We start from the raw sequence: 12,200 nt of genomic DNA, 5'->3' as shown, positions 1-12,200 counted from the left end.
TATTTAATATTATATTTTATTTGAATGCAGTACTTAAATTTTTATTTAATTTCCTGCCTATGACTTTATGTAGACATACTCCCTCCATACACGCTCATTTCAAATGTATCTCATCTATGATTGGGCTTCATCTCAATAAACCCTACCAAAATTCACAACTTTTATCATACATATGAAACAGAAAAATGAATGATAAATTTACTAATTTGAAAAAGCACAAAAACGACACAATGAAACTAGAATTAAAGATGCATTGCTCTCATTTTTTTTCTAAAAAATGCTTCCTTTAGCTCACATGCATATTTTGCTAAAGGCTTCCACTAACTTTGATACTCATTCTAATTTCTAATTATGTATATCATATTCTGTTGATGAGACTTACAGTTTGAAATATTTTTAAAAAATTTTTATGTTTTATTTTTCAACCTCTGTACTTTGATGCAAATTTACAAACCCCATGAGCTACCTGCATTTCACTTTCAATTTGGAATATGTCATTAATGACCTTACCCTGCCCTATTCCGCTATTCCCACAGTACAGCTTTTTAAACCTTAAACAAGAACAGAGGACTAAGTTTTGTGACTGACATTTGTTTTTTCCTACTGATAGAAAGAGGTAGTTTCTTGTCCTCTCCCATGTGCAACTTCCCAGTCCAAAACTGTTCAGGCTTTAAGCTAGTCCTTCAAATCTTAATTAGGTCAAATTCCACACATGGCTTATGTTCCAGGGGCTCATCTGACTTGTCAAAATCCTCCTGGGTGGTAGATTACAGTAACATTTTCCCAGTTCTTACTGGCATCAGAAGTATCTGTTTTTAAATATTCATCTATTACCTTGTCTACCACCACAAAAAAGATGTTTTTAGTGGAGTTATATAATCTAAAGTCATCACATATACAGTTGGGAATTTTCAGCATTTTATGTTTGCCTTTTAGAGTTAGTCTCTGGGTTAATCTTCAAAATTTAAATAAATGTTTGTTATAACTTTCATATGAATTTTTATAACTCTCAGAACTCTCTGAATTGTTCCTTTTTCCAGTACTTTGGGCTGGTGACCAGACTCAGACTTTGCTTTAATGGAGGCTCTGATTGACAAGTAGACTGCCTCTTTGAGCAGGGGGTGTATCACTGGTTCCAGTTGGAGAGACAGATGGCGGAACCAATAGGCTTCAGAGGTGGCATCCCAGTACTACATTTATTCTCACTACATTTATATATGTGCATTCAGCGCCTGATATTGTGTACCATGGCTTCTATTGTTACTCTGCTCTCTGCTTACTACTTCTGGTTACCCTGGTTACTCTGTTTCCTGACTATTCTGTTGCTTCCTGATATTGTACCTTGCTGTCATCTTGGTTCTGACCCTGTTAGCTTAACATTGATTCTAAGTTGCCTGTCTGTGTTTGTTTTCACTTTCATTTCTTCACGGTGTTCTTACAAGTGTAGTAGAGTCCTCTACCCAGTTTCCACCTGAGGTTCAGAGGTTGTGGGAAGCTCTAGGCTTTTAACCCCTGTTGTGACAGAATATTATACCCTCTCACTACCCCATACACTAATATGGAGGCCATGGGCCATGTTCAGTCTGATGCATAATCTTTTTAAAATGGTTCAGGATCTGACTGAATGTGTACAGTTATAGGAAAAGCACCCTCTGTGTATATTGTGGGAAAGCTTCCAAATAAGGAGAAGATTGGGATTCTCAAGATGTGCATGGTAGCCAAATATCTGTATTAAAATAGTGTGTGTTGCAAGCATGCTAAAGATAGATGAACAATTACCTTTTATTGCAAAAAGAATGAATCCACACACAAGTTCCAATGAATAGTAAGGATAGAAGGGAAAGGGAATAAGGCAAAAGATTAAAAACATTTTTTTAAAAAAAGCTAATAAACTATACATAAAAATAAGTAGGGGAGTTAATGTGAGTACCTCCCAAAAAAGACCCAACGTCACTTTGTTTAATACACATACGCAATGCAGTTTATCTAAATGGAAACTGGGACATGTAAGGTAATAATTTAAATAAACATGAAACAAAATTGGATAGTAGTTGTAAACCACAAACTTGGGAGAATCCCAACAAAAAGTGTTGATCAAGGGAGTCACCTAGGTGCCCTCGTTTTTCAGGAACCTAGTTTGAAGAGGAGTCTGCTAATATGTCTTACCATGGCAGAGAAAAGGGTGCCTGACAAAGTATTTGTTGATTCAGGGGCAAAAATATCCAATGATTGCAGCCTTGGTTCCTATGATGTGCAAGAGTCTAAACCATTGACTACTCTGCTTCCAGAAAATTATTTGTTCTAATCAGTGCACAATTTGGACACAAATCCACAAGAGCATGTTTACAGCCCAAGGCCTCATCTGCAAAGAGGCAAATAAATAAAATATTAGTTGACGGTCCTGTATCCTCTACTAAAAAAGGGCTACTGTTAAAACTCTATGAATTGATCTATGAAATGGGCCAATTGGAGTTCTCCTGCTTGCTGATTCTGTACCTTGCCGCCATTTTGTCACGGACACAGTTAATGTGACATTGCTTTTAAGATCTTGTCTTTGTTTGGTTGTGGAAAACTCAGGGCTCATGCTATTTTCTCCCTCTTGTGACAAAAACAAGTTGTACAATATTATAATATTGTATATTATTCTACAATTGGAAAAAAAATCTGTCACTGCGTCTTAATTTTTATAATATTCTTATTTTACTATATACTTGTCCCTTTGTTGTAGTTTACATTATTATTTTCAGGCACAGGAGGTGTCATATATGGTGGTAATTATTTAATCCCTTGCTGATTTTTTTTATTTTGCCCACTGATGAAGACATGCTAAGGGCACAGGACTACTTCACTGCTTCAATGGAAGAATGGATAGAGCCATGTACAGTAAAATCTCCTTCCCTCTGCAAGACAATGACCTAAAACATACAACTAAGGCATCATAGGAGTGGCTCAAAAAGAAGCACATTAAGGTATTGGAATGTCCTAGCCAGTCTTCAGACCTTAATCCCGTAGAAAAATTACGAATTGAACTGAAGCTCTGAGTTGCCAAGCAACAGCCTCAAATCTTAATGATTTAGAGATGACCAGCAAAGAGGAGTGGGCCAAAATTCCTGACTAGTGCAAACCTCATCATCAACTACAAAAAACATCTGACTGCTGTGCCTGCCAACAAGGGTTCAAATATTCATTTCTTACAGCAAAATTTATGCAATGGGATTTTCTGGATTTTTTTGATATTCTATTTCTTAATGTTAAAACTAAACTACCTTAAAGATTATAGACTGTTCATGTGTTTGTCAGTGGGAAAACTTACAAAATCAGCCATGGATCAAATAATTATTTTCTTCCCTGTACAAAAATTTAATACTGTCCCTTTTAATCTCTTTTTGGGCTTTTACTGAGTAGAATAAATTATAAATTTTATTTATTTTATGGAAAATATGACGATAAATTTTCTTCACATTACTTATCTGACCGTATAGGAGAACAGCCTGGGGGCATTTATGAGACTCCCAGTTGCTATAATAACTTAGCAGGATCCTATGCTTGCATAATAAGGCACCAATGTGCTTACAGAGGTACCCCTGGGGTACCCCTGGGATTAGTTCATAGTAATGGTTTACTATGAACTCAAGTTCATCAAGTCCAACTTACAATGTTGATTCAGTAAAGAAATGTACCTCATGTTTCTGCACTCTTTAGCTGTGCAATGTGTGATACTATGTTGGCACTGATATGGACAATACAGGGATTATGTGCAACATCATTTTTGCCATATTTTAACAACTAGGATGTTGTCATGCATGGCTGTAGTTAGAGGTCATGCTGCCATATGTACAACTATTTCATTGGTAATAGGTAATAATCATCAATTGTACTGTTGTAGATAACACTACCATACTATTGAAAATCAAATGTCCCAGGACAACCTTTAAATTCAGAAATTAAAAAGAAAATGTCATCTGAATAGCCCAGCGTATCTATTAAAATATGTTCGGAACAGTGGCGTAACTAGGAGAGGCTGAAGTCTGACGTTCCCCTTAAAGGAAATCTACTACTTTGAATCAGGCATTATTAACTAAACATACCTTTTGACAGCTTTTAGACAGCTGAGGGGGTTCAGGTCTTGTATAGTCTAGGGACTGAGCAGTTTGTGCGAAAAAACAATTTAAAATTATGCTTATGAGCCTCCGGCACTCTGGTGTCTGTCACTCGGGTACTATCCTAATTATGCACACCTGGTTTATTTAGACCCCTGGCATTGTATGTACAGAAAGTTAATACCGCCATAGTTTAGGTAAAGGAGAGCTTAGATCATGAATAGATGGTGTAGTAAGGGGAGGGAGGAGGTTAGACCAGGAAAGAACGGGGAGGGAGGAGAGGGGTGAACAAACATGACGATCATAACATACATGAAAAAATGTACAACCTAGGCTCCTAGTGAGCCTAGTAAATCTAAGATAAGGCATAAAAAGCCAAGGCGATGTCCAGCACCGCAACCCTAAGGGGGAGACGAGGAGACCAATGGGGGGCGAGTCTCCCGGCACATCTCCGCCAGAAAAAAGAAGTGTATTCATATTACAAAAGAAAATATATTAAGCGCTTCTAAGTTAGCATTTCAAATAATTAAAGACTATAAAGGCCCCTGTTAAACTCCCACAGGTATCGTATCCTGTGATAAATCGAGGAGTATAGGTGTTATTATAAAGCCACGTGGAAAAAGAGTATAACAGCATGGTACAGAAAGTATAACAGGTAACACCTATCAAATATAAAAGTATGCAAAAAACCCGTTCAGGTTCCTGTAGAGTGATTCGCAGCTCGGTCTGAGCCTCTTCTGCGTGCTTCCTGCCACTTCTCTCTCGGCGGTTGGACCGGGGCCGAGTTGATTACAGGCCACTCAGGTAGGGCTATCTGTGGCAGCTCGAACGTCCCCAGGAATTTCGGAAGATCACCGAGGGATCTGAAGACAGCCGACTTCCCATTTTTCTTAGCGATCAGTTGAAACGGGTAGCCCCATCTGTACGGGATGTCCCTGGATTGTAATTCCGTCAATAGAGGACGCAAGGCCCTCCGCAGTTGAAGGGTTCTCTTCGCTAGGTCTGGGAGAACAATAATTTTGGATCAACGGAACGTGATATCCTTGAGCTCCCTTGCACGGCGAAGTATCTCCTCTTTTTCCTTGAAAAAATGGACTCGGCATAGGATGTCTCTGGGACGTTCAGAAGCCGCCGGCTTAGGGCCCAGTGTGCGGTGGATACGATCCAGTTCAATTGGAGAGGCAGAAGGTTGGTTCAAGATCTCTGCAAAAAACGCCTGAGCCCACTCCTCAAGTTTAGATGGTTCCACGTCTTCATTCACGCCTCTAATCCTTAGATTGTTACGGCGGTGTCTGTTCTCAATATCTTCCAGATGTGTCAAAATGCTAGAGATATGGGATGCATGTTCCTGTAGAACTTGTGAGTGAGTGTCCAATTGATCTAGAATTTTCTCCTGGGCAGACTCCGCTTCTGCCACCCTGTGGCCAATGTGATGTATTTCTTTTTGCAAACCAGCAATGTCCCTTTTATGAGATTCCTCCAACCTTGAAAAAAGGTTATTAATTTCGTGCCTGGTAGGCATGGCACGTATGTGTGCTTTCCAGTCCCATTCTTGTTGGGAGGCACTGGCCCCCTGGGATGGGGAAACATTGCCCCCCTGGCTTGTAGTGGGGGTGGGAGGTAAGGCCCTGTGAGGAGTGGAAGGCCAGGTTAATGAAGGGGAGGCCTGGGATGAAGGCACATCTCCTCCTCTCCCCGATAGTGGGGGGTATTCTTCATGATGCCCCTCTGAAGGGGCACTCACCATGGTGCCCGGGGACTGCGGGGCTGACTCCTCCACTTCGCTCAGCTCCTGTTGAGAGGATGGCGCTGCGGTGTGGGGATGACGGGCGGTCGCGGCCGCCATCTTGGGCGCCTCGTGCGCCTCGTCCTCAGGCAGCTCCGCTGTCCTGAGGAATTTAGTGATGGCTCCCGGGTCAGCTGCTGGGGGTGCCGTGGTCTTCCTCGGTCCCCTCCTGTGGACCATGGTGGGATCGGGGCTCAGAGCGCTGTGTGCTGCGGGTGTCTGGCGGGAATGGCCGGGAGCTCGCAGTCAGTGCGACTTACTCCGCCATCGCCAAGCCACGCCCCCCCAATTATGCACACCTACAGCGTGCTTCAGTTAGCACTGCCCACACTCCTTTCTTCCTTCCTGAGAGCCAGTGACGTCACCGATCTCTTGAGAGCACCAGGTATATTGCACACCTTTGTTGGTGGTGTGGTGTGCATAGCAAACTGGATACACTTGAATTGTCTCATGTATCTTTGGAGGCTTCGGGATGATTGGTTTGCGCAGCCGAACTGCAAAGCAGGAGAAAGGAGGGTGGGCAGTGCTAACTCTAGCACGCTGTGGGCATTCATAATTAGGATAATACCCAAGCACCAGAGGCTAGTTAGCATAGTTTTAAAATCGTTTTTTCGCACAAACCACTTGGTCCCTGGACTATACAAGACCTGAACCTGCCTCAGCTGTCTTACACCTGTTTAGTTAATAATGCCTTATTCAAACTGGTAGGTTTCCTTTAAAAATATAAACATATTTGTACACTCACACGTTTACTCAATCACACATACACTCATTTATATTCTTATACACACACATAAAGTTATACAAACATTTATACTTTTTTTTATACACATACACATCTGAATTGCTGGCTCATCTGTGTACTGTGGATGATGTGCACTGCTATCAAAAATTATATATTTGTATTAACATTTAAGACAGAGGCCTCTATTCTGTCAAGGGTCTTAGACAGATTTCAGACACTTGTAAGTCTAGTATGACAAAAGAGATGTGTCCACCTAAAAAGGTGGCACCCTGCATGAAAAAGTCAGGGTGCCATAAATTATTCCAGTGTGGAAAATGTTAGCACTATTTTCTGGCATAAACTAACCTAACTAAAAAGTTATGCAAAGTATTACTAGATTTTCTTAAATTATAGAACCTACAAACACCTTGACTAAAGTCTTAAAATACTTTAATACAACAAAGAACACTACCTACTCTACTGTAAAAGGTAATATATATACGGTATATATGATTTTGTTATTCTAATGTACAATCCTATTAGCATTGTGATTTCTTGCACTATGCACTTTATCTTATTGGTCTTAGTGTATCTGTATTACACAATGATTGAGACATTTCAGTTTGATGTGTTTATACCTGGTTCACTTATATTGTGTCTCTGTTACATTTTTCTTCTGTCTTTTGGAGACTTTTTTTTAGCTCATTGCAATTTTTGCACCTTTTTGGGGCCTTTTTTTTTTAGCTTCTAAACCCAGATGTGCTAAATGTCGCAAATTACATTTATATTTTCAAATTGTATAAAATGTGCTCCAGGCAAAACCATACTTAAGGAAAACTTAGAAAAGAAAAAGAAGTGACTTGAGACATTTGTGCGACATTTTTTGCGACCTTTGCAACAAGTGTCGCAAAAAGAGATCTGGGAAAAAAACATTTAACACAAGGAAAAATTAGCAGACGGAAAAAAGACAAAAACAAGCCAAAACAAACATAGATAAGAAAAATGACCCCCACTGACTTGTGCAAAGCTATGCCATTTGCATAAGCCTGCACGCAGCTCTTGATGCATCCAATATTGTTTTAAGCCTTAGCAGTAGTTGTCTGGTACTGCTTGAGAAAGTTGAGAGAATTATCCACTATTACCCCATTATTTTTACGCTGCAGTTTTACTCTAGTCTGAGGATAAACCATTAACAACAACCCATTGTTTACTATGGCTGAGCCAGTTGTTTACCCAGTTACACATATGTTCCCCTTTTCACAGCAGCGTTATTCTATGTACCAACCTTTTATCCGGTATAGTATCAAATGCCTTGGGAAAGGCTAGATCCACAGCTTCCCCCAGGTCTAGAAACTACCTCATGATAGAAGTTTCTCTGAATAATCTGACAGGACCGATCCCTTGTAAACAAATACTGATGCTCAGTGGTGTAACTAGAGTCGCCTGGGCTCGGGCCCATTTACAATAGACTTGCTAACATGAACAGTTACCTTTTCATTGTGTTTGTCTGCATGTCTTCTGTAAATGATGATAAACATCATTGTAAATGATGGCACAGATTAAAGCACAGGTCAAAGCAAGGATTACAGCATACACTGGCACACCTAGTCAGCCTGTGATATTCCCTGAGTATCTGCTTTTGCTGGATAGTGGTCAAGTACTAGTATATTTATCTGCATGATATTAGAGTATAGATCGTAACCCTAAATTCTAAATTTTTTAAAATCAATTTTTATTTTAGGTGGAGTAACTAACACTGCACAATACCAGAACAGACTAATGGTATATGATCCAAAACAGGTGAGTAACAGTGCACATTTTATTACAAGTATAGCAAAATATACATATACAATTAATATGATTGTATTAGTCACAGCATGACCGTAACCTGATGCCTTCCCTAATTGGCAGGCAAATATTTTCTGATTTAGGGCTAAAACACTCAGTTGTGTTCATGAGCCCCATCCCAGATCAGAAGGTAAAGTCCGGCCAGCATGGTCCGCGATTCACGGAACGACCATGGTCGTTAGTCTCTGGTCTCAGTGTTATAATTGACATGTCTGCCTCTTGAACAGTTAAAGTAAATTTGCTTTTGCCTATAGCACTACTGTCATTATATTTATACCACTATTACTGTAGACACAGGTATTGCCGTTGTAAATGTTTTTCATCCTGACAAGCATGAGATAAATAAGAATTTAATAAGAAATCCACTGTTGTATGTTTTCCTATTGTGGCTTTTGGCTGCTTTTAAAAAATGCCTCATTTTTTTTTTTCATTTCCACGTTATATGTTTCAGTGTAAACCCTTTCAACCCTTTCAACCCTTTCAGCCTGTTAAGGAAAATTTATTATCAAAATCCATCATGATAAACACAGGATACTTACTCATAGATCCAGGCAATGTGAATGTGGTACTCTTCTAATAGTTGTTATCCATGGTCTCCTTCTTTCTAAATTCGTCCTTTAAAATTATGTTAATTAAGGGGCTCTAGGGGAGTTACTGAGGGAGTCACAGAGGCTGGTAAGGCAGAGTTGAAGTGGTTTATCATGCTTGATTATGATGGTACATTTCCGTTATTGACTGTGTATTTTGCTTAATATTTAATTGACACTTTATTTTGGACACTAAGGCCCCTAAAACACAAGTGCATTCAACTCGCATCACACTCAGTGTGTGCTGGCTGCAACCTCTGGCCAAAAGACTGAGCAACTGGAACTACTGAACTAGGCATGTCAGCTCAGCAAGTTGGACACATTACATTTGCTTGTGGGTTAGGGACCTTATACAGAAGCACATTGGACACCTCCGTTATTCAGAGAAAATTCATCTTACACACAAGGATAAAATACACAAGTATTTTTGTATATGATAAAAAACGGTCCACCAAGCACCAAGTTGTTGACGTGTGACAATAAAGACTCATCCATGCCTTCTGTCTAATTCTGACCCTTCCATCACCAATGGGTAATCTGGGGTCATCTAACCAGAGAATGTGTACGTTGTTATTGCCCATCTGTTCTAAGAAATTCTTGTGTGTTTACACATGTTTGTCTAAATTCACACTTGTACCTTAATTTGTACTGCCCAAAAGACCACACAGACAATACTGTTGGGCATCCGTTTGAGGGGTTGTCCAGATGTTGAAAAATATTCCTGCTTTCTTCCAAAAACAACGCCACACCAGACCACAGTTTTGATGCTAGTATTGAAGCTCAGCTGTTTAGAGATTAATTACGTTTTGTTGCACTACCCATAAACAGGTAAACAGGTGTAGCACTGTTTTTGGCAGAAGGTAGCCATGTTTTTCAGCCCTCAGACAATCCCTTTAATTTGCCTTTTGCATTGTACAGCATAGTATGTATATAACAGTGACATCTTCAAAGTACACGGATGAGCCTCAGCCCAGATGAGAAATATCAGGAGAGGGGGTCGAAGAACATCAGGACTAGGAATTTCTCATCTCTACTTCCTGATGTCTACTTTTCTCAGTCATATCTATGGCCTCTGACACCCGACTCCATAAGACTGCCTTAAAGTGAGTATATACATGTGTATGAGTGTATATGCTGTATGTGTATTATAGTGTGTTTGTATATGCTATATGTGTATTTGTTGTATGTGTGAATATGTTGCATATGTGTGTATGCATCTATTTTATGTGTGTATATACTGTATATGTGTGTATATGCTGTATATACTGTATGTGTATATGATGTCTATATAATATATATATACAGTGGTGGATATAATGTATGAATGTTTAAATATGGTGTGTGTATATACTGTATTTCTAATTATATGATTTATATATATATATATATACACTCACCGGCCACTTTATTAGGTACACCTGTCCAACTGCTCGTTAACACTTAATTTCTAATCAGCCAATCACATGGCGGCAACTCAGTGCATTTAGGCATGTAGACATGGTCAAGACAATCTCCTGCAGTTCAAACCGAGCATCAGTATGGGGAAGAAAGGTGATTTGAGTGCTTTTGAACGTGGCATGGTTGTTGGTTCCAGAAGGGCTGGTCTGAGTATTTCAGAAACTGCTGATCTACTGGGATTTTCACACACAACCATCTCTAGGGTTTACAGAGAATGGTCCGAAAAAGAAAAAAACATCCAGTGAGCGGCAGTTCTGTGGGCGGAAATGCCTTGTTGATGCCAGAGGTCAGAGGAGAATAGGCAGACTGGTTCGAGCTGATAGAAAGGCAACAGTGACTCAAATCGCCACCCGTTACAACCAAGGTAGGCAGAAGAGTATCTCTGAACGCACAGTACGTCGAACTTTGAGGCAGATGGGCTACAGCAGCAGAAGACCACACCGTGTGCCACTCCTTTTAGCTAAGAACAGGAAACTGAGGCTACAATTTGCACAAGCTCATCGAAATTGGACAGTAGAAGATTGGAAAAACGTTGCCTGGTCTGATGAGTCTCGATTTCTGCTGCGACATTCGGATGGTAGGGTCAGAGTTTGGCGTCAACAACATGAAAGCATGGATCCATCCTGCCTTGTATCAACGGTTCAGGCTGGTGGTGGTGGTGTCATGGTGTGGGGAATATTTTCTTAGCACTCTTTGGGCCCCTTGGTACCAATTGAGCATCGTTGCAACGCCACAGCCTACCTGAGTATTGTTGTTACCATGTTCATCCCTTTATGACCACAATGTACCCAGCATCTGATGGCTACTTTCAGCAGGATAATGCGCCATGCCATAAAGCTGAAATCATCTCAGACTGGTTTCTTGAACATGACAATGAGTTCACTGTACTCAAATGGCCTCCACAGTCACCAGATCTCAATCCAATAGAGCATCTTTGGGATGTGGTGGAACGGGAGATTCGCATCATGGATGTGCAGCGGACAAATCTGCGGCAACTGTGTGATGCCATCATGTCAATATGGACCAAAATCTCTGAGGAATGCTTCCAGCACCTTGTTGAATCTATGCCACAAAGAATTGAGGCAGTTCTGAAGGCAAAAGGGGGTCCAACCCGTTACTAGCATGGTGTACCTAATAAAGTGGCCGGTGAGTGTATATATATATATATATATATATATATATATATATATATATATATATATATATATATATATATATATATATATACCGTATTTTCCGGACTATAAGGCGCACTTAAAAGCCTTGGATTTCCTTGGAAATCCAAAGTGCGCCTTATAGTCCGGTGCGCCCTATATGAGGGCAGCGGACCCTACTTCCATAGGTCCCCGCTACCGGAGACAGCAGATCTCCAGCGGGAACTGCAGACCACGCGGCACGAACAACTTCTGCCGCGTGGTCTGCAGTTCCCGCTGGAGATCTGCTGTCTCCGGTAGCGGGGACCTATGGAAGTATTCCATTTTCCACCTCCCCCTCACCTTCCCCGCTCACCTTCCGCGTCTCTTCTCGGCGTCGCGTCCCGTCGGGTCTCCGCTCCGCCCCCGGACCTCCGCCACGCCCCCGACCCTGCGCCTTATAGTCCGATGCGCCTTATATATGGAATTATTACATATATAAGGCGCATCGGACTGTTGCGCCTTATATTCCGGTGCGCCTAATGGCCCGGAAAATACGGTATA

The 12,200-nt window shown here is 40.8% G+C and overlaps 1 protein-coding gene across 5 annotated transcripts in view; it reads left to right on the top strand.

Annotated features, from left to right (window-relative positions):
- Positions 1 to 12,200, top strand: part of KLHL32 (kelch like family member 32) — a 161,130-nt gene that overhangs the window by 135,136 nt on the left and 13,794 nt on the right. For 3 of the 5 annotated variants that reach the window (XM_072141920.1, XM_072141919.1, XM_072141922.1), the window contains one exon: positions 8,352 to 8,410. In XM_072141920.1, the coding sequence (XP_071998021.1) occupies positions 8,352 to 8,410 (59 nt within the window). Of the gene's footprint in view, positions 1 to 8,351; positions 8,411 to 9,242; positions 9,863 to 12,200 lie in introns of those variants that run through there. The other 2 variants (XR_011854200.1, XM_072141921.1) reach the window with 2 other exon arrangements.

The sequence above is a fragment of the Engystomops pustulosus genome, chromosome 3, assembly GCF_040894005.1.
Source record: "Engystomops pustulosus chromosome 3, aEngPut4.maternal, whole genome shotgun sequence".
NCBI classification, from domain to species: domain Eukaryota; kingdom Metazoa; phylum Chordata; class Amphibia; order Anura; family Leptodactylidae; genus Engystomops; species Engystomops pustulosus.
Note: the sequence above shows the minus strand (reverse complement) of the source record. Positions and strands in the feature narration are given on the sequence as shown.